Source organism: Apodemus sylvaticus, chromosome 15 (genome assembly GCF_947179515.1).
Source record: "Apodemus sylvaticus chromosome 15, mApoSyl1.1, whole genome shotgun sequence".
Taxonomy (NCBI): Eukaryota; Metazoa; Chordata; class Mammalia; order Rodentia; family Muridae; genus Apodemus; species Apodemus sylvaticus.
Window position 1 is genome coordinate 78,260,920 of NC_067486.1, and position 27,223 is coordinate 78,288,142.

General features: G+C 45.9%; 1 protein-coding gene across 2 annotated transcripts in view; it reads left to right on the top strand.

Annotated features, from left to right (window-relative positions):
* Dgkg (diacylglycerol kinase gamma) overlaps positions 1 to 27,223 on the top strand; it is a 194,191-nt gene that overhangs the window by 14,608 nt on the left and 152,360 nt on the right. For both annotated transcript variants that reach the window (XM_052158095.1, XM_052158094.1), the window contains exon 2: positions 23,660 to 23,951. In XM_052158095.1, coding sequence (XP_052014055.1) covers positions 23,885 to 23,951 — 67 coding nt within the window. In that variant the 5' untranslated portion in view covers positions 23,660 to 23,884. The remainder of the gene's footprint in view (positions 1 to 23,659; positions 23,952 to 27,223) is intronic.

Here is a 27,223-nt window from a genome sequence, read left to right on the forward strand (position 1 = left end):
CAAAGGGTCTAAGAAAGCATGCTCCATGCATGTAAAGAAAAATAGAGAGATGGAAAGGAAGTATTCAAAGTAATAATGGTAACACTAAGAAAAATGACATCAAACACCTTAATTATAATAACCACGCTCTATTTGTTATGAGCAACATTTTTGTGTGCGGTGTGCTTGTGAGGATGCGCCTGTGTGGGTGTGTAAGTCAGAGTGTGTCCTCCTCCATCAGTCTACACCATTTAATGATATTAATATCATGTTCATACACATAATTTTGTGGAATTGATCTTCTTTCATTTTGACAATGAAGTGAAAATGACGACGTCTCCTCGGCGTCAGCCGTCCGGATTTTTGTTATTGTCTGGTAGATGGCCCACACAGTGGAGCAGCCCCACAGGCCATCACTCTTTCGAGCAGCAGGTCATACCATTCTTGTTATTTTTGCTCTAAAATTAACCAGTGGACTTCCCAAGTTTCCCTCGATTCCCAGCCTGTGGTGGTGTTTTTATTCAGGACCGTTGGACCATCTTATGCTATGTTTTATGGGGGAAAAAAACTTTCGGCTGTTTGAGCCGCCTGCCTGCATGGTCCTTGGCTATGCACCCCCATCCTTCCTTCTCAGAAACAAAGTCACAGGCTAGTCCTCCGATGCTTTTCATGAAGGACCATTTCTCAGTCCTCTGTGTTGGAAGGAGTTTAATGCCTCCCCATGCGGGAGAACCTGGGTCTGATTCCCTTCCCTTCCTTGCAGTCAACAGATCTTTGTATCAACAACAAAAAGCCTGTCGGAGTCTAGACTTCTGTGATGTATTAGAGCCAGGTTCGACTTCCAGGCCATCACCATATGAGCCCAGCAGATCTCTCTCCACACGGTTCACACAAACCAGGGTTTGCTCAGCCTACTGGTCCCAAAGCAGCAGAGTCCGTCCCCTTAGACTGCTGTGGTCCACATCCACAGAGGTGTGGAAGGACAGCTGAGAGGCCTGCTCTCTGGCAGCACGAGGCTTCTGCCTTGTCTACTTCATTACCCCAACTTCCCATGCCACAGAAGAAGGGCGGTGAGGGGCACATCCTTTGGTTCCTCCTTGCAGCATCGCTCACTCACAAGACACCCTCAGGAGCTCCGCCCTTGGGTTCACAAATTCCGACCACAAACTAATTTTGATCCACAACTGTATTGCCATGTAGACAAAGGAGTAGTCCCTAGTGTTCTTTGTAACTATGCAGACTGTGTGTGTGTGTGTGTGTGTGTGTGTGTGTGTGTGAGAGAGAGAGAGAGAGAGAGAGAGAGAGAGAGAGAGAGAGAGAGAGAACAGGCATCTCTTATCACACTTGTTTAACCAGGAGTTCTAGTAAATGTGCAAATTTACTGTGTAGGACCCTGAAAGGCAGCATGGTTTCTGATTAAGCTAAGGCTTGTAACCCCAGTGACCCTGCAGGGGATAACCCTGCAAGATACGGTAGGCATTTTGCCACACTCCTGGACACCAGGCTCCTAGCATGAGGCCGCAGCTCTCCATAGGCTATCATCAGGTAAAGGCAAGGCCCCAAGCCCTTCCACAGGTAGAGAATGTGACCACAGGCCACATAGCCTCAAGACAGATCTCCATTTTAATGAGGTACCTAAAGGCCTGGAGGCTTAGCCAATAAAGTCTCCTTCCCTGACCCTCCTCACTACAAAAGGTATTTAACCCCAGGCCACCCTGAGAAGTAGGGTATGGTTTTACTCATCCACTTTCCCCCGTGACAACAAATGCCTTAAAACCATGGACTGCCTCTTTATCGGGATCGACTGTGGGGAGCCATGGATCAGGCCTTAGCCTACAGAGCTTCATCTTATCTCCCAAGAAGGCCTTTCAGCCCTCTCAGCCACGGCCCCCCACCAAGCCACCACCCCAAGGGACCCAGCTGGAGCTCCCCTTTTCTCTCCTTCGGCCCTGGGCTAGATCCAGCCCAGCAGTGCCTGAGTGCCCAAGATCTTGAGAACTAGAGGCCCCGACTCCGAGGGAGTCCCCAGACCATGCTCTCTCATCCGAAGCAGTGTCCAGTGAGTCACATAGCCCAACACCCACCCAGCACTGGCTTAGGGTAAACGCAGTCAAAACTCTACGTCCTCCCTCCTCCAGAGACCTAGTCCTGTGTCGAAGTGGACTTGGGACCCCCCACTAACCTAACACACTGTACCCCAGCTCTTTGATAGACTTCCTCATTAGAGTCAGGGCAAACATACAGCCCATGCCCATGCCAGTCTTTCCTGCAATATCCCGTTCAACCCGCTCTTCCAGCAAGTACTAAATGATGGCCAAGGACCAACAGTATGATAGCAGTGTAACCTGCCACCTTGTCCCAGAATCCCAAACATCAGCACAAAAAAAAAAAAAATGGATGAAAACTCCACCCTATTTTCAAATCGCTCCGTGTCTCTGGATGCTGAAGGCCTTGAACATTTGAAAAAGGAAGCAGGTTCAAACCGACAGCCAACTTGGTTCTTGACTTAGAAAATAATCAAAACTAGCGGCTTCTGTGAAGGCCCACTACACAGAGCAGTTGTGAAGACCGGAGGCTGATGCCAGCCAGTGAGGAAGTCCAGGGTCACAGGGACAGAGCAGAGGTGTGCCATCACACCAACAGCGAGATGTGGTTTCTGATCCTCTACTGAGATTTGCAAGAAGGGCTCTTACCGAGCTTACTGAATGTGCAGAGTGACATTCCCACTGGAAAAGTCCTTTAATTGTGCAGGGTAGGTTTGAGCCGGGATTGACTGCCTTGTTAGAGTCACACCTGGCAGAGGCTGGAGTAATGAAACACTGCCCAGGGCTCCATCAGCAACAGGGGGTCTTTCTGACTCGCCCAAGCCAGCGTGTGATTTCACATTCTGATCAAAACAATGTCAGTCAATCAAATAAAATGATGTTTCCCTTTCTTCTCGTGTGGGGCTGGTTTCTGTTGGCTATTTTTGCCTACTTCAAAGAGGCTGGCCCACAAAGGCCAGTCCCTGCAGCTGGGTGGCAATTCATTAAATGCTTTTAGCCAGATGAGTCACCGTCCATCTCTCCTAGCTCCCCTGCCTTCCTCCAGTCCCAGTCCCCCTCCTAGCCTGTGAGCGGGGAGTCCCTAAGACTGCCAGTCTCTCCTTTCCGTAGGGGAATTCTATACTTTTTACAGCTTTATTTCTTATGCCTTGACCTTGAAAGCATGCTTCTTCTCTCCCATTCCTTTCCTTAAACCACAATCTACTATCCATGGCCTTCAAAATCCTATCTTTTCACTCCAAAATCCTTGCCCATTTATGAGAGTGCTCACAGACAGCATCTGGGAATCGTGTGTTTCCCTGTATCTGATGAAATAGGGAAGAGGGTCGTCATCTACTGAGTGCCGTGTACAAGGCAAGTGCTCAGAAATCTCTATTGTGCCTTTTTTCATGTTTGTGTCTGGGAGCACAGGTGTACACGTGCCACAGTTTAGAGGTCAAAGGGCAACATCAGGTGTGTCTTCCTTTTCCATTCTGTTTGAGCCAGGGTCTCTTGGTGTTCGTGACATCATTATTCCAGTCTACCTGGCCGGCTAGCTTCCAGGAATTCTCCTTTCTCCACTCTCATCTCTCCACTGGAATTACAGTTGTGTGGTGTGGTGTCCAGCTTTGCTCTGGTTCTGGGGATGTGAACTCAGGCCCACAGGCCTATGGAACAAGTCATCCACCTAGCCATCCCTTCACCTGGCTCTGTCCTGCAGGGTAAGGTAACAGACACTCTCCCCACATTCCCGATGAGGAAACATGGGTTTAAGAGACTGAGATGCCTACTCATCCTTTTGGGCCTCAGGACTGTGCTCTCTTCCTGTTTCCTGACAGATACTGACTTCCATTTGTAGCATGATGCTGGTTCACTGATCTCCACATCAGACCCAGTCCAAGAGAAGAGTTGAATGTCACCTTTTGTATCTCCGATCTCAGTGTCCACTGTCCACTCTGAACACACACATACACACACACACACTTCTCACTGGACCCAGACACATGCTCCAATAAACTGGGCTCACTCACTTAAAAGATTTGGGAGGAATGACACGTTGCTTCATGGCTCTAATTCCAGCACTCAGGAATCAGAGGGAGGCAAGGCTGCTCCACAGAGCAGGTTCCAGTATGGCCAGAGCTACACAGAAAAATCTCATTTTAACAAACCAAAACCAAACAAACAAACAAAAACCAAACAAACCTAATTAGCTTGAGCTGGAGACTTTTTGTTGTTTTTGTTGTTTGATTTTTTTTGTTTGTTTTTGTTTTTGTTTTTTTGGATTTGATTTTTTTGAGACAGGGTTTCTCTGTGTAGCCCTGGCTGTCCTGGAACTCACTCTGGAGACCAAGCTGGCCTCGAACTCAGAAATCGGTCTGCCTCTGCCTCCCAGAGTGCTGGGATTACAGGCGTGCGCCACCACCGCCTGGCTGAGCTGGAGACTTTATTGCTTTATTTTAACTAAGGGTGAAAGTGTAAGGAAAGTGTGAAGAAACTCTTCTTACAGCTAGGTTCGATGTAGGGGTCTTGTGGGGCTGTTGTCGTTGTTATTGTTATTATTGACATTTTTATTTCTAAAGAAATGCTTGAAGGACGCTTGTATAGCCTTGAATGAATTTCTTAGCAAACGCAGTAGGTCAAAACCTCCCAACCACCTATGGTTTTAGTGTTCTGTTATTTCCTTTTGTGTTTATAGATTTTTATTGAAATATAATTACTTCACTTTCCCCCTTCCTATTCCTCCCTCCAGCCCCTCCCAGGTCTCCTCCCTTGAAGTATGGGAGGGGGGGGGTGTTTGGCTAATTCTTACTAGGTCCTATTTCTTGACAAAGAACTACAGGCGACAAGGGACCCATGAGGAAAGGAGAATGAGCCTGCTAATTCATTTGCCAATATACAGTAGTCAGCCCTGAAATGGTACACATACAGATAACTTCCTGCCTCCAGCCCACGCACTCATGACAGTAAACAAGTCCTGTCTGCTCTTCTTGGTCAAGCATGTCTGTGTCTCTGCCTACCCCACTCTCCTTTCTCTGAGCTCTTTGCACACATGGGCCAAATACTGTGGCTTCTGTGGAAGCACTGTGGCACCCCCCCCCCCAGCTGACCATGCACTCGCTGGAGACTGGGTCCATTCATAACTTGTATCTCTTGGTTCCTAATAAGAGACTGGTAAATGTGCAAGCCTAGTTGCCTTTATACACACCACATTAGCCAAACTTTATAGGAAAGAATAAACAGAAGATGGAATAGGATTTCAATCAGCGGGTGGGGGAGGTGGGAGGGACATGCTCTGTGGTGCACCAAATAAAATACTAGTGTCGAAAAACTGAAGGAGCTGCCACTCCATGTATTTAACTAGAGTATGCATTCTTGCATGGCCCACAAGCAATACACACATTCACACATAATACTCACCAATTATGAAAGCCGTGATAAATATGCATTGTTCATACCATAACCCCATACCCCACACTCGAAGTCACACCAGTCCTCCTAGGTACACACACACACAGCAACTGCTTAGATGGCTGCCTTCAAGGGGATGCTCCCCATTTCCACAGGAATTTTCCATTTCACCTACTTTCCCAAGAGCAGTACTATAAAAGTGCACAGATGATCCTCCCATAATTCCCCACATCTTCTGTCTCGAATTGTGTGTCCTTGCTGACATTGCTGGTGGTAGGGCCTGTCCTTGTGTCACCGCCCCTTGTCTTTCTCTAGCTTACTGAGCCAGACCTGTGGACGTTGTTGTTGTTGTTGTTGTTGTTGTTGTTGTTAATTAAGCAATACTGCCAACAAAAAAAGAGCTTTTGGTTTTATTTATTGTCTTATTTTTTATTTCTTTTTAAAAGTAAAAATATATTTGTATTTTATGTGCATTGGTGTTTTGCCTGTGTGTATGCTGTGTGAAGATGCTAGATCCCCTGCGACTAGAGTTGCAGACAGTTATGAACTGCCATGTGGGTGCTGGGAATTGAACCTGGGTCCTCTGGAAGAGCAGCCAGTGCTCTTGTTTTTTATTTCTGAGCCATTTATTTCTTACTTTATAGCAGCCCTTTTTAGTTTATTTAGATTACTTTTGCATTCATTTTCCTATTGTATGAGTTGGGGACTTGATTCTTTTTTGGTGGGGGGTATTGCTTTGATGAGTGGGTGGGTGGACAGGTAAGTGGTTGCCTAAGTTGGTTTGGTGGGTGGATGGGTGGATGATTGGGTAGGTGGGCAGGTGAGCTTGGTTTTGATCTACCATGCTTTCTAAGAAATTTATTCAAGGCCGCAAGTGTCCCATAAGCATTGTTGTAAGTTGTACATCTACTAAATCAATACAGAATGCTCCCATGCTTTTAATTTCTTTTTAAGCATGAACTTCCTTAAGAATGTGTGGAGGTCTTTCTTAGTTTCCATATCACTGAGATGAAGTTGATGCCCAGACCCTTAGGTGGAGGCCACCAGACAGAAACATACATACTAACTTCACAGAGGAGTGCTCCTGGGTGGGCTGGGGAGATGACTGTCGTCAAAGTGCTTGCCCATAACAATAGGACAGGAGTTGGATTCTGTCACTCAAAAGAGGAAAAAACAGGTACCTGTAATCCAGCTCTGGCTTGCTGGCCATACCATCTAGCGAGATTATACTCCAGATTCAATAAGATATCTTGTCTCAAAAATAAAATGGAGAATGGTTGAAGAACCACTTGGTGTTGACGTCTGGCCTTCAGAGTGCTCGAGTGCGCGTGAGAGCGTTGGGGGATGGGGAGAGAGGGAGGGGGGAGAAAACAGAACGGAACAGAAACTGGCGTTCTTTCCCATTGAGCAGAGGGCCCAGACTTTCATACCAACAACTTTGTATCCCTCAGTAATTGCATGTGTACGGTGTAGTGCAACCAATTTAAATTCATCCCTGACTAGCTTACACATAAATGAGACTCAGACCATGACTATTTTATTTGGCTTTGACAAGTACTGGGAATAACCCCTAATCACTCTCCTAACCGCTGGCCTGGTTGCCTCTCCAGCGGTGTACCCCAGACACTTGCTGTTTCTCCTGGCCGTGGATTTCTCATGATCCACCTCCCCTCATGGTGGCTTCCTCCTCTTCTCATTCTTCCTCCTTCTCCTCCAGGTCTCTCCTCTCTCCTCTCTTCTCCACCCCAAACTAAGTAACTGAAAACCCACCTGCCTCTAATCCCTCCAGTAACTGGCTGCAGCCAATTTTGTTTAACCAATAGTTTTAAATTAAGGAACAAGGTTTGCACCACAATAACTTGTAACCCTGGGAATTCACTTGTAGGCCTAGAATTTAACATTACAATACATAGCAACAGAGCAAACCTCCAACTCAGTGCCCAGGAGGAGGCGTGGTCTTAGACAAGGAAGCCCCTCCTCAGCTAAAGCCTTTGCTGAATAAGTTAGGCAAAGAACTGGGTGCCAGAACTTCCCCGAGCACAGGGTGGAGAGCAAATCTGTCTTTCCAAATGGGATTCCAGTCAGTACAATTCATCGTCCTCTGAGACTGTTTCTAGTTTAGTATTTAAAATAACTTTTGCTTGTTGGCTTGTAATTTACATGAGGTGCTTCTCCATGCATCTTAACAAATCTTCAGAGCAGGCTTTTCAGTGACGTCAGGGCATTTAACTTTCTCATATTTAACAAAACGTACTTATCGCCCTCAGATGGCTTGCTTCCGGTTGTTGGAGTTTTCGCCACTATAAACAACGCTGCCGCAAATATCCTTGGTGTGAAACCCTGCAGCAGTTGTGCAGTTATTGTCATCTGCATACTTTAAGATAAGCCCGCAGAACTAAATCTGGTGAACATTCATCTTTGGGGCTAGAACTGGCTGTGCTATTGGCTAATATACCTCTACATCAGCAGTGGTAGTTTCCTTACTTTCTTCTCAACAAAGGTATTACCTTTCATTGTTAAATGAACAATTGTTTAATTGTCGACAGTGGGATAGATGACCTTAGTATCTTGCCATGTCTCTGTTCAATGAAGTATATTTTAAATGAATTCAAAATGAATGGCCTTCTCAGTCTAAGATGGCGGTATCAACAGTGTGACTAGCGTCCTAGGAAAGTGAAGTTACTGATGAGAGGTGTTTTAAATATTATTTAATTCACACTCTGACGTTATCAGCTGAGCAGCTTGAAGCCTGGTGAATGGAACTAACTGCTCAGCTACTTAAATTAAGACCCAAAGCTCCAAGACACATTTCAGCACCCTCTCCAGTTGGGAGGTAAATGCGTTCTTCCTTCCTGCGCGAAGCCGTGATTTTGAAAGGGGATTCCTGAGAAGCATTCTTTATTTTGTAGTTAATTCTAATGGCAGTATCTAAAATTCTTGTTCCTACGTTTGCATGTTGTTGATGGCTGTCTCCAGTGGAGCACTGCCGTTGGACATCAGCGGCCTCTCACCTTTTTGTCAAATGACACAGTGGCAAAGAGCAGCCCAGGGTCAGACGGCATGGACTTCTGAGTCTTGGATACATCAGTCAACAGCTGCATGACCTAAACTGGCCATTTCTAATGGCTGGGCTTTAGTTTTGACTTCTTTTTATTTGTTTTTGGTGTTGTCTTTAGAGATAAGATCTCGTTGTTTAACGCAGGCTAACCTGGAGATCACCCTGGAGCCTGGACTGGCCTTGAACATGATTTTCCGGTCTCGGGGTTTTCCAGAGGCTAGGATCATACAATGGCACCGATACGTTGGGCTACATTTTTCCCATGTTTAAAATGAGTGCTTATATCTCTCTCAGAGGGTGATTACATGCACTCAACAAAATGCAACGTGCAAACTGTTAAGGACAGCCTGGTATGCAATAAAGGTATTTTTTGCTCATACTGGATTCTAGGTACCTTTGGGTATCTAGACTGAGCCATACAGGGACATAATGTAGGCAGGGGTAGGAGTGAGAGGCAGCACCACTGAATTTTCTTGTCCATGGTGCTGAATCAACCCTGTATGACTGACTGTCCATGATGACTCTACCAAGATACTGGGAGAAGAAACACCTTTTTATATCTTGTAAACAAAATCTGGGATGTGTCAGAAGATCCATGCCCAGGCAGCTTACGTCTAAGGAAGCCGTCCTTTATATAGGCTTTACATAGCTTTTGTATATGTGCAAGCCAGAAGAGAGGCTAGGGATGTGAGCTACATCTGTAGCTACATCTGTACTTCTGTCCGGACAGAAGCAGGTTGGACCAAACGATCAACTGATGATAAGGTAAGAGCTCTGGTAAGAGCACCTGAGGAGATTGTCTTGAAGCTATTAATATAGAATCGATAGACTACACGAACAGTTGCTGTTGGTTTCCACTGGTGTGGGGAACTGGAAATAGAGGAGAAAAGGAAGAGTAATGGAGACAATAGAAGGGCGAGAAGGCAGAGGAGAGGTCCAGAGAACTCATGGCATCCACACAATGCAGAGTGGTGCTGGACCAGCTGAAAATTCCTCCTCATCTGTGGAGCCCAGCCAACTGTCCCAGATGTGAATGGCTCCGGTGTGATTGCTGCTATAACCCAGACCCTTGCCTCGCTCCTTACTCACCACACACACCACATACCATATGCACCACACACACCATACACACACACACATACACCACACACACACCGCACACACCGCAGGCCTCGCATCGCACTATGCTGCCCGCTGCTTTTACAACCCCATCTCCTTTTCTACCTACTGAAGCCTCATGGGTCTGGTCCACAGCTTGTGTGTGTGTGTGTGTGTGTGTGTGTTTCTTCCCTAACAGTTGTGTTTCTCACATGTGAATGAGCTGCCAGAACTGAAGGAGTTGGCATTTCTCTCGCCTTCTGGGGACTTTTTGATGGTTTCTTGTCGATTCACTTGTAGTAAGAAATCATTATTATCTATTCTGTGCCCTCCCTAGATAATGTATTTGTCACAAAGTGTCACAGGAGTATTAAAACAAATGTAGATAGGAGAAGAAGGGAATTTCTACAAGGAACACAAATCACAGTGCGAATTTTAGTAGCATGGCAGAATGACAGGTTTGGGGCTGTCTAGAAGCCCTGGACTCCCAGTAATGTTTGCCTCCCTCAGGAAAGTGTGATTGACACAGGAGACCCAGACTCTGTCTGCCCAAGGGCCTTGGGAGAAGTACTAGCTCCAGGAATCCCAGCTTTCCCCTCTTAGCCCTGCACACTGCTTTAGTAGAAAGCAGTGCCTACAGACCTGCATGTGGCCAAGACACTAAATTTCTCAAGGCCTTTAGGTCCCACTGATTCTCTTTCCAGTGAGTTTCAAGGCAGGACTGTTGCTGTGGGTATAGGGATCCACTTTGGGAACCATTGCTGCAAAACTTGCTTAACTCAGAAGCTCTATAAAACTTGACACTCAGGGCCACCCTGCAAACATGTCAAGGTTACTGTTTTGCCTACCTTGAAATGACAAGTAACTTGTTTCAAATCACACAGTTGTGAGCCAGGGTTTGATCTCTGACATCTCTAGATCCAAGACCAGACTTATGTTTGACACAAGTTTCCCTTGACCAGGTAGGAATCTAGAGAAGAACTTTCCCTGAGGTGGCTCCTAGTCATGACCCTATCCCGGCATGGTTTTCCTGCCAGTTCAAGATGCAAGGGCTGCGTTAGTATCTTGTTCTGCCCACAAACCTCCTGCATCATATTTTTGTGGTCATGTGTGTTATGGTTTTTCCTCCTTCCTCACAGCAGCCCTCTGGAAGGCTGATGTGATTTCACCTCTAGTCTACCTTTCCATTTGGAGATGAGGTTACTGGATCTCTGGCTTGATTGGTGGCAACAGCACCTTGCACATGGCCGGCTGCTCGGGTACCCAAAACCTATTCACCCAGAGGTAGAATGGAGAGATGGTGAGCCTTGAAATAAGCAGACTGGGGCTCTGTCCTGCTCCATCGCTCACCGGAGGGAGAACTCTGCCCCGCCTCTGCAGCTCTAAAACATGCATAAAAATGGCATTCAGCGGGGCTTGGTGACTGCTACAGGCGGAATGGGAAAGGCAGGGAACGTGCAGTAGGCTGGTCATGGGGGTGCAGCTGTCATCATTTGTTGTTAAAAATGGTTTGTTGAACAAGTTCACAAATTAATGACCAGTCCTTAAACCTTGATGCCTTTTGGGTACACACACTTTCAAAGGGAGCCCCTGGGAGTCTCAACCTTCACAAGAGGAGCCCTCAGATCCTACCCTGCACCTGGGCAACTTGGTTCAGGTTGACAAGGGCACTCTCAAGATGCCACAATTACTTGATGCCACAAATATAATACAACATGCTCCTCAAATGGAAGAAGTCCAGTCTGGATTTTTGAGCATGTAACTCCAAACCTTTTAGTGTGTGTGTGTGTGTGTGTGTGTGTTTATGTGTTGGGGCTCTATGCTGATGCACTACTAAATGAGTTCTTAGATATTACTCATATTTGTTATTCATGAACTCAAATTAGCTCATTACTAAGTTCCCTGGCGGCCCTAATTCAATTATCTGTGAAGTTAAGCTCAGTCTAAAGGCTCCAGAGCTCCTGCCCCCACACTGACATACGCCTCAAACCCTGTGACCTGGGGAAGACCATACTAGATTTCGATGTTAGTTCTGTTCTGAGTCATTTGTAGCTTTCAGCTATTCATATGGTTGCTTTTAAATTAGGAATTTTAAATTAGGAATTATAATTCACTTGGCTTCACTAGTCAGTGAAGGTTGAATCAGTCAGTCCTACTGCATGTGGTGACATTTGCATCAAAGCTATTTTTAGTCTATGATTTTCCAGTTAGTAGGTTTTAGGACACAAACTAGTTACAGTTTGAGATCAACCATGCAAATCTTTACCGAGAAGATACACAGAAATTGTTCACCCAGAAGTGCTTGTAGAGCTGTTTAGTTATCTGTGACTGTGTAGCTAACTATCCCAAAACTTAGTGGCTCAACAGTCACTTTATTAATCCACATAATCACATGCACTGGGAATGTAGGCAAGGTTTAGCAGGAACCAGTTGTCTTTGCTCCATGCTGTTCTTGTTAAAGCTGTAGAATCCAAGATGGTGTCTCTCTTGACATGCTCAGCACCATGGCTAAGTCAGCTTTTGTGACTCAGTGAGTGGTTTGATGGAGTCTTCAGATTTCGTCATCTGGGTTCCTTGGTTCTCTGTGTGATGGTAAGCCTCACCCTGTCCTGTGGTCTTCCCATGTGGTCTCTGTGGGCTGTCTCCAACCATGTCTGGCTGAACTTCTTCCAGGGAGTTTTCATAACCTCAATAAGGCAAAAATGGAAGGCACTGGCTCTGGTCAGAGCTTCAACCTGATAGTCACAATGTTGTTTCAGTATCTTTGTGGCTAAAGTAGGTCACAGGCACAGTCTAGACTTCAAAGGCTCTAAAATATCAATATCAGGAGGAGTGGTTAATGAGCAACCTTACAGACTATGACAATAGTGGCAGTTCATTGGTGAATCAAGCAACATAACCACTCATCTTGATACATACATCCTCATACATATGCATGTGTGTATATAGATATAGATATAGATATAGATATAGATATAGATATAGATATAGATATAGATATAGATATAGATATAGATATACATGTATGTATGTATCAAAGTAAGCCTAACAAATAACTTTTCAAGTTTATAGCCCTGATATCCTATGAGTTTATAGCTCATTATTTTAATATAAAACTGTATATGAGTACATATTTTTATTATAAGATCAGCAACTTCTAAATGAAATTATAAACAATTTTACTCTTGAAGTGAACAAGTGATTTTATTCTTCCTTGAAGGAATCCAAACTCTTGTAGGAGAGAGATATTTGTTTAATTTCATCCAGTGTGGTAAGCGCTGCCGTAAACAAAACCCCTGGTATTGATGAAGGACAAAGATGTTATTCTCATCCTGGGCTGAGCATTTTAAGGGATCTTCTTAGAGTAGCTACTTGAACTCATTTGCTAATATACTAGCTAATTTTTATGTCAGCTTGTCTCAAGCTATAGTCATTTTGGAAGAGGGAACCTTAGTTAAGAAAATGTCCTCACCAGATTGGTCTGTGGGCAAGGCTGTGAAGCATTTTCTTGATTGATAATTGATGTGGGAGGGCCTTGCCTACTGTGGTTGGTGCCATCCCTGGGCTGATAGTCCTAGGTTCAATAAGAAAGCAGGCTGAACAAGCCATGGGGAGCAGGTCTGTAAGCAGCACTCCTCCATGGCCTCTGCATCAGTTTTTGCCTCCAGGTTCCTGCCTTGAGTCCCTGCCCTGACTTCCCTGTATAACAGATTACAAGCTATGAAACAAAATAAACCCTTTCCTTGCCAATGATTTTGGTTATGATGTTCTATCACAGCAATGGAAAGCTCTAAGACAGTCATGTAAGAGTCAAGGATGAAGGCGAAATAGCAAGCTTAAAAGCTAGAATGGAGGAAATCATCAAAATCTGACCTTGTCCAGAGTCTGAGAAGAAAGAAAAATCTTTATCTCTCTAGTCATTTTTCCCTTATAAAAATGGGCTCATCATGGCTTCGTTATAGCTCATCAGATTCCTATAAGCAAGTTTCCCCAAAGCGATGGCATCTTCACACACTGCTGTTTTTTGGAGAGTGAAAGGGAGATGAAGAGGTGTTTGTTCCTGAGTAATTGGGTATGGCTGATTCATTCCAATGAATAGAGAGACCTGGGGTGCAATTCAATACATGTTGAATTGCCGGCTCCTTTTGACTTATAAATCCCATGCTGACATCTGTACAGAACAAATAGAATTTGAACCAGTATACAAAACCGCAGAGCGAGAATACGCATTAGAAACCATTATTTCCACCCCCTCATTTTATAGACAAGGAAACCGAGGCCCCGGGAGCCGAAACAATTGCTCAGAGTGGCAGAGCTTCAATGACATAAAATATTGCTCTCATCCAAGTCAGACAATATCCAATCTTGAGTTTTATTTAGAAAAACCTACTAAATTTTATTCTGTCGAGCAAGACTGTGTACCCAGAACGCAGCCTCGATGAGAAATGGTTGGGCCAGTGCTGGGAGAGGAGTGAGCGCCGGTGGAGACACAGCAGCCATTAAGAGCTAGCTGTTGCCTGTCAAAGAGCAGAAGGCACAGGGTCGGGGGTGGGGGCACGCTGTGGGATCCATTGAGAGTGAAGCAATGGCTCCGGCCCTAAGATTTCCTGACAGAAATGAGCACTGACAGGGGAGTGCCTTCCACCCTGCAGCAAGGTTCTCAGCCATAGTGGAACATCAAGAGCAAGAACACACTTGTTATTACAGCAAACATGTCCTCCCTTCACCTTACACAGGGGCGTTGGCTCCTGCAGGACACTTCTGAGCCCGTGAGCCTCCGCCATCTTATATTTCTCTGTGCGTGTCTGCGCCATTATGTGGACAGCCTGGGTGGTAACTAGCTGTTCAGCTGTGTGTCTCCACACAGGCCGTGTGCCCCTATGATATAAAAACACAGTGTCCTGTGGAACACACCTGAGAGAGCGGATCAACTGCTGAAGGAGATTCAAAATAGTCTAGGGATTAGGTGACCTTTTAAACTGGGACTGGACAGACAAATACTGGTTTGCTGTGGGAAGGAAGTAACGCAAGGCTTTCCAAGTACAGCAGAGAAAGGCCTGGACTGTCAATCCAGTGACCTGTGCTTAGGAGGTGCTATTGTGTCTGCACCTGGCATTTGCCTAGGGCAGGAAGTAACAGAAGGTGGATTTGACTGAAGCATACATATGAAAATGTCAGGGAGTTGCTCTCACTGGATCCGGAGCCTCCTGGAGCTCCAAAGCTGGCTCTTTGTCTTGGACCTTGAGAGAGTCCCCTGAAGAGTTTTAGGCAAGGATATGCCAAAGTGTTTCAGTCCCATAGGTCTTAAATGAGGAAGCTCTCTGTACGGAGATTCTGGGTGATTCATAGGATACACCGATATGTGGACACAACGTGCAGACCACAGTCTCCAGTCTGCTGGCTAACCTTTGTGTCAGAAGGGGAAATGAGACATCTCTGCACTTGCTCTATTGTGCAAAGTTAAACCCACAAAAAATAAATAAATAAATAAGCAAGTAAAGTCAAAATACTTAGGAAGGGTGGAGATTGGATGAGGAAGAGATGGACAGGAACAGAGCAGACAGAATCAAGGTGCCAGGCTCCTCCGGGGGCACTTTATGTAGTTTGGCCATTGGAACTGCACCCTCCCACTGTCTCCCCCACCCAAGAAGATTCTGTGGGAAAGAAACAGGCAGCAGTGAAGACAAACAGAAAAGAATGGGAGCGAGACAGGTTCGCTCAGAGACACTTGGAAAAAACTATTTTTGAGATCTGTTTGGTTAAAAACAAAAGAAGCTTGGACAGGTTGTGAACCCTGTTTTCCGCAGAGGCAGAGGCCTAGCAGTTCCACAAGGATTGCCTCTGTGTTTCAAAACTTAACACGTTAGTAGATTTCAGAGGATGGAAACAAATCCTGTTGGGAAAAATCTTAAAATCCTGGATGAAGGAAGACTACACAGGGAAGGATCGTGTGGGACCAGAGAAAATGTTGCATTTGTTTCCTCCCGTAACTCTTACTACACCTAGTCAGGCCAGGATCTCAGAGCAAAAATCAAGAGCCAGGGACTGGGGGGCTGGAGAGATGGCTCAGTGGTTAACAGCACTGGCTGTTCTTCCAGAGGTCCTGAGTTCAAACCCTAGCAACTACATGGTGGCTCACAACCATCTGCAATGGGATCTGACGCCCTCTTCTGGTGTGTCTGAAGACAGCAACAGTCACTCATAAATAAATAAATCTTTAAAAAAAAAAAAAAAAGGAAGGTTGGAGAGATGGCTCAGAGGTTAAGAGCACTGACTGCTCTTCTGAAGGTCCTGAGTTCAAATCCCAGCAACCATATGGTGACTCACAACTATCTGTATTGAGACCTGACGCCCTCTTCTGGAATGTCTGAAGACATTTATAGTGTACTTACATATAATAATAAAAAAAAAAAAAAAAAAAAAAAAGGAAAAGGGGGGGCAGGGACTGACTGAAGTAGAAGCAAGGGAGGAACTCTGCTCGCTGCTTTGATCCTCAGGCTAGCTTACCCTGCTTTCTTCTACAACCTAGGAAATACAAGGACATGCCCCCCGCAGGCTTGCCCACACACTAGTGGCATTTTTTCAGTTGAGGATCCCTTGCCAGATAACTCTAGATTATGCCAGTTGACAACAGAGTAAGCCGGACGATTAACCCCTTACCAATGTCACACACCGGAATGTTGCTATCAACCATAACCTTTCCCTTCTTGTTAAACCTCAAGATCTTCCATTAATACCAGTCTTATAAACTATAGTAGAATCTTAAATGTCCTATAATCCTTCAACTTTCAACTTCTTTATAGTATCAAAAAAAAATCTCTCTAAAAATCCAAAGTCTCTTACTTGTAGATACCTATAAAATCAAAACTAAGTTACATACATCTCATGCCTGGAAAGGACTGAGGCACAGTTGCAATCAAAGCAGAGCAAAACCAAATTCCAACCATGTAAAAAGTTCAGTGCTTGACACCTGGAAACCACTCATGAACCACTGGGCTCTAAGGAGCATGCGCAGTTCCACCACCTCTGTCCACCAGCGCACATGTGGCTTGTCTCATAGGTTCAAGCCGGCTCCATTCGGTAGCTGGTGCTGTCCATTCCATAGCTATGGTACTGGCATCTCCATTATTTTGGGATCTTCACTGCAATTAAGACTACACCTTCACAAAGTCTCTCACTTGACCTCAGGGACTCCAGCAATGCCACGCAGTGCCAAGCCTCAGCTGCTCTCCAAAACCTCCATTGGGCCTTCAAAACCAGTACCACCTGGCTCACTCTTACACATTACTAAGTTTGGTTGCCAGCATGAGAGGCAGCCTTGGCCACCCGGCACCACAGTGTCTGTGTGCGAATCCTGAGGGAAGAGTCCCAGAAGGTTTCACCTCAATGATACAGGTCTCTCCTCAACCCCAGCTGACAGATATCAATTCACCCATTAAACCAGATTTCCCCCCTCCACACTGGTGCTGATTTCTTGTTCATCACAGTTGACTCTTCAGCACTAGTTGATCAGAACCACAAATTCTTCAAGCATCCTATGGCAGCAGGAGGGGTGAAGGGGGACAGGGCTGGAGAGCTGGCTTAGCAGTTCAGAGCACTGCTTTCTCTTCCAGAAGACCCAGCACCCACAGGGCAGCTGGGAACTTCCACTTCCAGGGAAATGCACACCCTCTTCTGGACTCCCTGGGCACTGCATGTATGGGGTGTATGGTTGGATCCATACAACCAAAATTAGATTAAACTAAGATTTTAAAAAAAGAATCACATGAGTGAGCCTGCTAACAGTTTTGCTCCCTCTGAAACCTCACAAGCCAGGCTTCAGCCGTCTTCCTGTCTTTCCACATTTCCTGTCTTCCGAGCTCCCAAGCTCCCACACTAGCTCATCAAGCACTGAGCACTCAATGGCTTTTCCAGCTCAAAGTTTCAAACTCCTCTCACTGTCTTGCCAAAAACAAATGGTCAGATCTGTCACAGAGAGGGCCCATAAATCTGGTACCAATTTCTGTCTTCGTCGGGGTTTCGAGGGCTATGATAAAATACCGTGACCAAAAGCAACGTGGGGGAGAAAGGGTTTATTTCATCTGACAACTCTTAGGCCACACTCCACCACTGAGGGAAGTCAGGCCAGGCACCTGGAGGCAGGAGCTGATGCAGATGTGTGGAGGGTGCTGCTCACTGGCTTGCTCCCCCACCCCACCCCACCCCACCCCCCACCCCGGCTTCCTCAGCTGACTTTCTTGCACATCGAAGAATCATTTGCTCTGGGGCAGAGGCTGCATCCAGCTGAGCCCTTCGACATCATTTTTTTGGGGGGGGAGGGTTTCGAGACAGGGTTTCTCTGTGTAGTCCCGGCTGTCCTGGAACTCACTCTGTAGACCAGGCTGGCCTCGAACTCAGAAATCCGCCTGCCTCTGGCTCCCAGAGTGCTGGGATTACAGGTGTGCACCACCACTGCCCGGCTTTTGGCATCAATTCTTAATCAAGAAGATGCCCCACGGGCCGTTGCTGCTGGTGATATTTTCTTCTCTTTTTCCTTAATACTTTACTTACTGACAATAATGCATATTAAACTACAACTATAAAAGATTCCTTTGAGGTGGAACAGACATTTTAAAATGTTTTCCTTCTAGGTGTGCAATAAATGCATGGGTAAACAATAATCTGTGGTGACTGCTAAGTATAATGGCTAAGTAACATTAGATAGATAGATAGATAGATAGATATTCACTTTATTGTCCCTGTCCTCTCCATGATTGTGCTGATATTTTCTTAATGGAGATTTCCCTTTCCAGATAACATCTCAAGTTGACTTGAAAAAACTAACCAGGACAGACAGACAGATGGACAGACATGCATGTATCTGTTAGCTCTGCCTTTGATGTAGTGGAGAGATGATGACAAACCTTAATGAACATACTTACTATCCAAACCTTGCTTTCAAATATCTTCCACTTAAAGGAATCAGGGCTCCGTGGAGAACTAGGGTTGATGAAATTAAGATGAACCAGAAAAGTTTATGGCACCAGAAAATCATACTCAAGGAATGCAGTTATATGTTTAACCACAGGAACTGTTTGCAGTGAGCTCACACTTTTCAAATGTGGGACAATTTGAGAATCCAAACAGTAGTGTTGTATAATCCACAGAGAGAAATAAGTACCTATGACTATAATTAAAATGTTTCCCAATTCAATGTACATTTATACTTAATATATAATAATTTACTACTTATACAAATATATTTATATATGTTACATTTAGTCATACTAATATAAACTATAGTGTATATTACTATATAGTATATGTAAATACATGTGTACTGGCTAGTTTTGTGTGTCAACTTGACACAGGCTGGAATTATTACAGAGAAAGGAGCTTCAGGGACTCATGGGGAAGTGCCTCCATGAGATCCAGCTGTGGGCATTTTCTCAATTAGTGATCAAGGGGGGAGGGCCCCTTGTGGGTGGTGCCAGCCCTGGGCTGGTAGTCTTGGGTTCTATAAGAGAGCAGGCTGAACAAGCCAGGGGAAGCAAGCCAGTAAGAAACATCCCTCCATGGCCTCTGCATCAGCTCCTGCTTCCTGACCTGCTTGACTTCCTTTAGTGATGAACAGGAGCATGGAAGTGTAAGCTCAATAAACCCTTTCCTCCCCTACTTGCTTTGTGGTCATGATGTTTGTGCAGGAATAGAAGCCCTAACTAAGACAATATGCATTAAAAATAAGCTCTTCCTACTATAGACTGTTGATTAATATAACATGAATGATTCAATTATAAAATCATTGTCATCATAATCATCTAGTCAAGACTCATCCATGGGTGCTGAAACCAGTGTATAAAATTTTGATGAGTAGTTACAAGATTACAATAACCTGGAACAGGATGAGATCAGGTTCAGAAACCTGAGGCACACGAGAAACCTTCTCCCTGCGGCTGTCAGCTGATCCCTACGCCATACTGCTAATTGTTGCATCGACAACAAATAAAAAAACTTTAGCTTTATATTTTTATTTATTAATTGACAATTTCACACATTTACTTGATGCATTTTGGCTACACTACCTTGTCATATCTCTTCCTGTGCCCGTTGGAAACCTGCATACCAACAAGTCTCCCTCTTCCTTTCATGACTTTTTTTATGAACTCCGATTTTAATTAGAGTTGTCTGAATGATCGTAGGTGGAGGGTTATTTGCTGGGCCATGGGCAGTTTGCCAGGAGAAACACCAGTGAAGAAGAAGACTCTCCCTCCCCCAGCAGTGGCACCTGACAGTAGCTCCTTCAGCTAGTTTTAACTTCTATATAAACACAAGGATTTAGAAGGCAGCTTGACAGCATGTTAATTTAACACAACAATAGGAGTAGATTCCTCACTAGAAGACCTGACCTCCCCAGCCATGGGATTTTGACCAGGTTTATGATAGTGAGCATAGACTCCCTCCTCTGAATCAAGCCCAAAGTCCACTCAGGAAGGGGTTACTTCCCACCACATGAGCTGTGCCAGTGTTGTGTCTTTGGGCACACCTGGCCTAGCATATTGTTTGTAGAGTCCACCAAACAGTAGAACTTTTGGAGACAGTTCTCCCACAGAGGTCTGCGTTGTCCTTCTTCACACTATGGGAACTAGTCAGCAGAAGGAAGCCTCTCACCCAGTTCTAGGCTGACTTCTTTATGTCCTGCAACCAAAGTATGTGACCTCAGAGTAGGGTTTTACCATCTAGTTCTGGTAGACAACCAAGAGGAATGGCAGTGACCTAGATTGTTTGTGGGGGTGGGGGCAGAAAAGGGGGGCTCTTTTGTGGCCTCCCAAACCAGACATGCATAAGAAAGAGGGAGCCCACCCATCTGGCACTGAGTTTTCTCTAGTAACCTTTGACTTCCAAGACCATTATTACTTGCTATGAAAGATACCTCCACTCAGACTTCCTTTATTTTTTTACACTTATCTATGCTGATGTATTGATTGTGTGTATGTGCACAGGCATCTGTGGAAGGCAGGAGGGCAGCCAAGTGTTAGCACTCTCATTACAGTGTTGCCAGGATTAGCAGCACGTGCTGAGTCAGCTCACCAGCCTGCCTGCACCACCCCCACTCAAACCTTAGCACCCCAGCATTCACCCTACCTCTCACAGCGTGTGCTGAGAACAGTCATTTTTATTGGCTATCACTGCCTCTGTAGCCATTGCACTGGAAGGGGTGTGTATATTGACCCAACCTTAGCACCAGATACATTCTTTTTCTCCACTGTTATTCTCATTTTTAAAATGAAAAACTGTCCAGAATAAAATAATCAATGAGAGTTGAAGCCAGGAGCCAGATTCCATGCCTCTGGTTTGCAGTTGGCTGTGTTCTAACCTGTTGTGTGTCTCTGAGGCTTCTGTGGAGCCCAAGCTTCTGGGGTGTGCAGAGTAATTAAGCCACAGGGATGTTGCTTTGTTTTCTGTTCTGTGTTGTTTGAGACAGGACTTTGCTAGAGATAGCCCAGACTAGCCTCATGCTCACACTCCTGCCGTACCCTTCGGATTCTGGGGTTCTTGGCATGCGCTACCACAAATGCCAGAAACGGCTCGTGCAGGCGTTCTTAAACAGTTGTCTGTGGTTCCTGTTTTTCTCTCCATCCTATTTACTAAGCACTTGGTTTTGTTTTCCTCATCCGTTAAATAGAGACAGCAACACAGTCACCTGTCACTTAACTATGGGGACCTGTTCTGAGGACTCAGATCTTAGTTGGTTTTTATCATTGTGCAGACATGCAGAGCACGCCGACACAAGGCTGAATGGTACAGGTTAGTTACTTACGTAGCCTCTCCAGTAATACAGTCACTAATGATCTCTATTGACAGTATCACGCACTATACATGACTGTGCGTGCTACGCTTTCCTATGACTGAAAGTATAACAAATCTTTTTTTTTTTTTACACAGCTTTGACTTCTGATAAGTATGGAATGTATTGAGCTAGCTAGTACAATATGAACACTGGACTGTTACCAGGCCACAGGAATTTTCAGGTTCCACTATAATCTCTTGGGTATATTGAGTCTATTGTAGCATGAACACAGTTCTTAATATGCATGCATGCTCATGTAAGGACTAGATTAGGTCATGTGTTAAAACCCATGACACAGTCTGAAATGAGTGTCCATTAAGAGAAGCAGAGGTAACTGCTCAACTCCCTAGTGTGTGTTAAAAGATGATGTCAAAAGTCATTGCTTGCTTTTGACTAAATGATCATCAGGGAGTAGATCATTAAAAAAAAAAGGTCGCAAAAAAAAAATCATGAATAGGCAAGAGAACACACTGAAAGATTTTATTAGCAGGAGAGATGTGATCTGGCCAGCTATGGGAAGGAGCAGACTAGGGGAGAGAGAGAGAACAAAATTCGACGCAGGGAGACTAGCAGGAAGAGATGAAGGGTTGGGGGAAGAACTGTGTGCTAGAGAGGAGGGAGCATGGATGGACGGACAGCACAGCCCAGGACTGCCGCTGGGTCAGACAGGAGGGAAGCAGAAAGCTTCCACTGGGCCCCAGCCTGTGGCCCAAGGAGTGACTCTTGCAGCTTGAGGGTACTGGCGGGTGCTGGTAATTTGAGACATATAGGAGTTTCAAAGGGTGGTTAGAGTCTACCCAAGTGCAGGATCTGAAAATCTCTGAATTCTCAGATCCAGACTGAGAATAGGGCTCAGTGCTCGGGAGTCACAGAAGGGATGAAATTCCCCGGGGACCAGAGGCGGGCTGAGCAGAAGCACAGGGGTTCAGAAATGGTGAAAGAAGATAAAATAGACAGAGAAGGAACCCTCAGAAAGACAAGGCGAGAGCTTCCTACCAGGAAACAGGCTTTATAGACAGAGAACAGAGCTAGGAAGGGCTGGGAAGGACCTGTGGGTTGGCAACTTGTGACCTTAAGAAGATGTTGGAGATGAACCCAGGCTGCCGGGAGGTTAAGGAAGACATTTAGCCTTCTTAGAAGAGGGAGTAATCACTATGAAGGCTTCCGGAGAAGCAGACATCTCACTCCCTGGCCACCTGCCTGCTCACACCACGGTTCTTTCTTATGGCGCTAGAATCTCAGTGCTTTGGTATAATTCATCCCTACCAGGCAAGCCAGTACCAGCCATGACTACACACTGCTGTAGAGAATCCTACACACATCTCCCTTCTGCGACCTCCTTCCAGCAATGCTAGGGCACTTGCTCCTCCCCCACGCCACCCTGCCACAGAGAACAGCCCTGAAGTCAGCCCCAGAGTTTAAACTCTATTGTATTAAAACTAGCTTATGGTTTCTTTACATCTCTTCTTCCTATTATGCCAAAGCTTTACCAACTTGTTTCTATCTTTGACCTAGAATAAAAATATGCAAATGTATGCGGTATGCACGGGTAAAGGAAAGTCTCGGAAACACAGCTCGCTGCAGTGAAGGTGCTTCCACGTTCCGCACCATGCTGATCTGTTTCATTCTTTAAATGCTGGTCCTGGCCCGCTATGCTAATTTTATTACGAGCAAGACTGATTTAATGAAACATACTATGCTATGAAAGGTTCGGAGGGAAAGGCTTGCTGTCCTTGTCTACCTACCTAGCACCTGTACCCCGAGGCTGACAGACCCTCCCCAAAAGCCTCTTAGTAGCTCTGAGAACTCTTTCACTAGAGGCCACCAGCCAAGGGTTGATTTGAATTTCCACAGCAGCCTGCAGCTCGAAGTTAGAAGCCATGTGGTAGGATCTGGACATTATTGAGGGTGAGAAGGCACCCCTTTTAAATCAGATGACCAGGTTCCTGTTCCAGTAGGATTCTGGGGGCACCTAACAGCCGGGGGTATTTTCTTCATGTGCCTCTGGGAACCTAATACCACTGTTTGTGGAAGACATTTCAGCTTTCCCAGTGCAAGAAGTGTGGTGGTCCCGTCATGTAGGCCAGTCTGACATTCAGCCAGAAGTGAAGCAGCGCTGTCATGTGCTGGTTTCCAGGCCTTCTTCAGACCTCTCACAAGTAGACCACACCCACAAGAAACATTGCTGTCTTCCAACAGAGACCATGTTGGGATCCTTTTTTCCCCTGGCAACTCATTTACAGTGACTTTTGTGCTTTCCCTTAGGAATTGCCAGCATTTCGGGATTGGCCTGGTCTACAGCAGGAATATGTTACCTGAGGAGTAGCGGAAGTCTTTTGCCAGCTGCTGAGAGGTTGTCCACAACCGAGGTCTCCCGAAGGCATCATCCACTGCACATCTGTAATGAGCCAGGCCCTGAGCTGGGTCTCGGCTGCTCGCTGGTGACCAGAACCCCATCTGTGTCTCGAGGTGATCACGCTCGGCTGAAAGATGACTGAAGGTCAATGGGTCTCTCTCTCATCGGAAGAATTTGATCAGCTCCAGAAATACTCTGAATGTAAGTGCTGGCATTCCCAGACACAAGGGAAGGTGTCGTCTTTGTTAGAGACTTGATTCCCAGAGGGCAGAGTTATTGTAAAGCCATGGAGAGTGAGGCCTAGTAGATATAACTGCTTTATAAGCACAGAATTAGTGCTTGCGATATAAAGATGCAACCACTCTTATGCTCAACACAGAATTTGGAGTACACACTAGAAAAAAATAATGCAGGTTATAAAGCCACCAGCGGGCTCAGCAAGCACTTCAGCACCCGCAGTTGTATTTGGCTGAATGCTGCCCCTTTCTTCCCAGGCCTGTATTTCCCACCTGACAATATCATGAGTGTATTCCCAGCCTGTTGCCCCTTTCAGCGTAATTTTGCAGGACAACAGGTGCATGTGAGCATGTCCCACTGCCACTGACTTCAGCTCATTCATGTGTTCGGAACTCTTAGCTTAGGCCTCTTTTGGACTTTGTTCTGGGAAGGCCTGGGCTCTTAGTCTCCCTTTTGCTGTGCCCAGGAATGCTCTCAGCATCAGGTCTCATCATTCACTACTAGGAGTGTGAGATGTGTCCCACAGGCCACCCCTAACCCTGAATGCTGAGAGGAATGTGCTCCCTCTGCTTCTTGGTCCTGTGATGTCACAGTTCTTACCACCTCTGAGGCACCGCATCCGCATCCTCGCTGAGAGGAGAGGAGTCGGGCTGGGAGATGACTTCGTCTCTAAGGTGCCACGGCCTGCCCAGCAAGAGGACCCGACTGGATCCCTAGTACCCATGTGAAAAAGAAAAGAATCCAGGTGCTGGGGCAGATGCCTGTCATCCCAGCATTGGAGAGAGGGAGAAAGGGAGATTCTAGAACCTGCTGGCCAGCCAGTCTGAATCAGCAAGCTCCAGGTTCAGTGACAGATTTAGACTTAAAATATATATATATGGAGAGTGACTGAGGAAACACACACACACACACAGAGAGAGAGAGAGACATACACACAAAAAGTAGACACACCCTGCATTCTTACTCAAGCCCACTGACCCGTTACTCCGTGTGTTCCTGAGATGAACTAGTCAGTTTTGGTGCTGGTATCATGGGTCCCTGCCCTCTTCCCTAACCTCTGTGGGTTTACAGAAACTGTGCAGTGCTCACTGGGAACAAGGGTAAATTCAATTTAACTAAGCCGGCTCTCTGAGAGGAGAAAAGCAGCATGAAGGTAAGGACTGTCCCAGGTGGTGAAGAATCCTGTTCAGGAGTCAGATCTGCACTCAAGAGAGCCAAGCAGAACGCAGCTCAGAGACAGTGGAAGCGCAATGCACTCTAGTACCGCTGGCTAACAGTGCATATAAAGGGGAACTGGAAGAGACTCAAGGGAATGGTAGACAATTGTCCCACGGTGTGGGTGATTAAACAACAGAAACTGATTATCTCCAAGTTGTGAAGGCCCTGAGTCCAAAATTAAGGCATTGTCAAGTTGGCTTTTCTGTAGGCTAAAAGGAATGTTCTCTTCTTGACTGTGTCTGTGGCTTATGGATAGTCGCCTCCCATGGTGGTGGTGGTGGTGTGTGTGTGTGTGTGTGTGTGTGTGTGTGTGTGTACACATGCACACGTATGCACACATGTGCGTGCATGTGAATGCACATGCACATACAGATTTCCCCCTTTTATAAGGATACATCCACTCCAGCATGACCTCATCTTAACTGCTAAGGTCTACAGTCTTCCTATATCAGGTCCCGTGTGGAGACGATAAGGCATGGGATTTATAGCATATGAGCAGGAGCCCAGTTGAAGACACCAGAGAGGATATACTTAAATGACCTCTAAGTAAGGCCAGAGGGTCCAGACAGATGAGGTGAACAGAGAGGTAGGCAGAGGTCTGTGCTGGCTGGGGAGGAACAGAAGGATGAGTCAGGGCGGAGGGAGGAGCTAGCATCAAGCTCTTCGTGTCAATTGTGGGCCATAGGACAAGTCAGGGTGTCACAGAGCCTTGAATCTGGAGGCTGCTAGGCCAGGAGTCAGGAAGTGGCTGGGATGAAATCTCGCCTCAGCCAAGGAATAAGATTAGAGTGGGAAATTAAAACTGGTTTGAAGAAAGTTGTGACGGGAATGTTATCTATCCATACACATAGAAGAAAAGGAAGCCAATGGAGGCATCTCAAAGTGTGTCAAACAGGAGGTCCCAGGACTGGTGGGGACAGTTGGGGATGCTGAGGATAAAGGTGGCAATGGCCAACCCACTTACACATCCAACAAAGAGGAGGAAGAGGGGCAACTCCTGTTCTCACCAAGGAAGAGATGGTGCTCAATCACATCTGCATGTGGCAGGTCGTAAGAAGGCTGGAGCTGGCCTTGCAAGGCTCGGCCCCGCCCTACAGGGGTGCCCTATGCAATTCTTTCACTCAGACACAGACTGGGAGCCTTGTAGAATGTGGGAGGAGTTGGAGAAAGAACTAGAAGGCCAGCCAGAACCCCTTGTCAGGGTTCTTCTGAGAGACATGCTGTGCATAGAGGTGCGTGTGGGAACTCTGGTTAGGCTGCAGCTCTGACTTGGGAATCTGTAGAAACAGCAGCAGGGGGAGAGGAATGAAAGAATAAAGGCTCTTTTGAGATCAGAGTTAGGAGAAAGAAGAAAACAGAAGTTTGGGGCTAAGGATTCCAGAAGGAAAGAGTCAGAAGACAGAAGAACTAGAAAAATAACCAGGTTAAAAAAGAACCCAGGAAGCCAGGTGATGGTGGTGGTGCACACCTTTAACCCCAGCACTCAGGAGGCAGAGGCAGGGGAATCTCTGTAAGTTCAATGACAGCCTGGTTTACAAAGTGAGTTTCAGGACCGCCAGGGCTACACAGAGAAACCCTGTCTCAAGACAAACAAACAAACAGACAGACAGAGCCCAGGCTTGTGGGGAATGTTGGTGCACACCTGTAATCTCAGCATGGGGGGCTGGACGGGGCACTCTGACAATGTTATAACAGGAAAGGGGAAAAAAGATAATTTTCTTGGAAAAAATGATTAATCTGTAGAGGAAACCTTGAAAAAGTCACTTCACCGGTTTTAGATGTATTCTGTTGTTCAGTCAGACTGTATTGCCATAGCAACCACTCCCTCATAATCACATACACAGGAGCCTTACAATAGCAAAATGATGAAGGACACAGCCCAGAAACCGAGCTCTTTCTCAGGTAGGGCCAGGGAAGAGGAGTTCTCCACTTGTGTTATGTAAACTCACACCCTCTCTGGAAGCCTTCTGGTAGGAGACGCTATCTGAAAGCTACTGGAAGCATTGATTGGAGTCTAC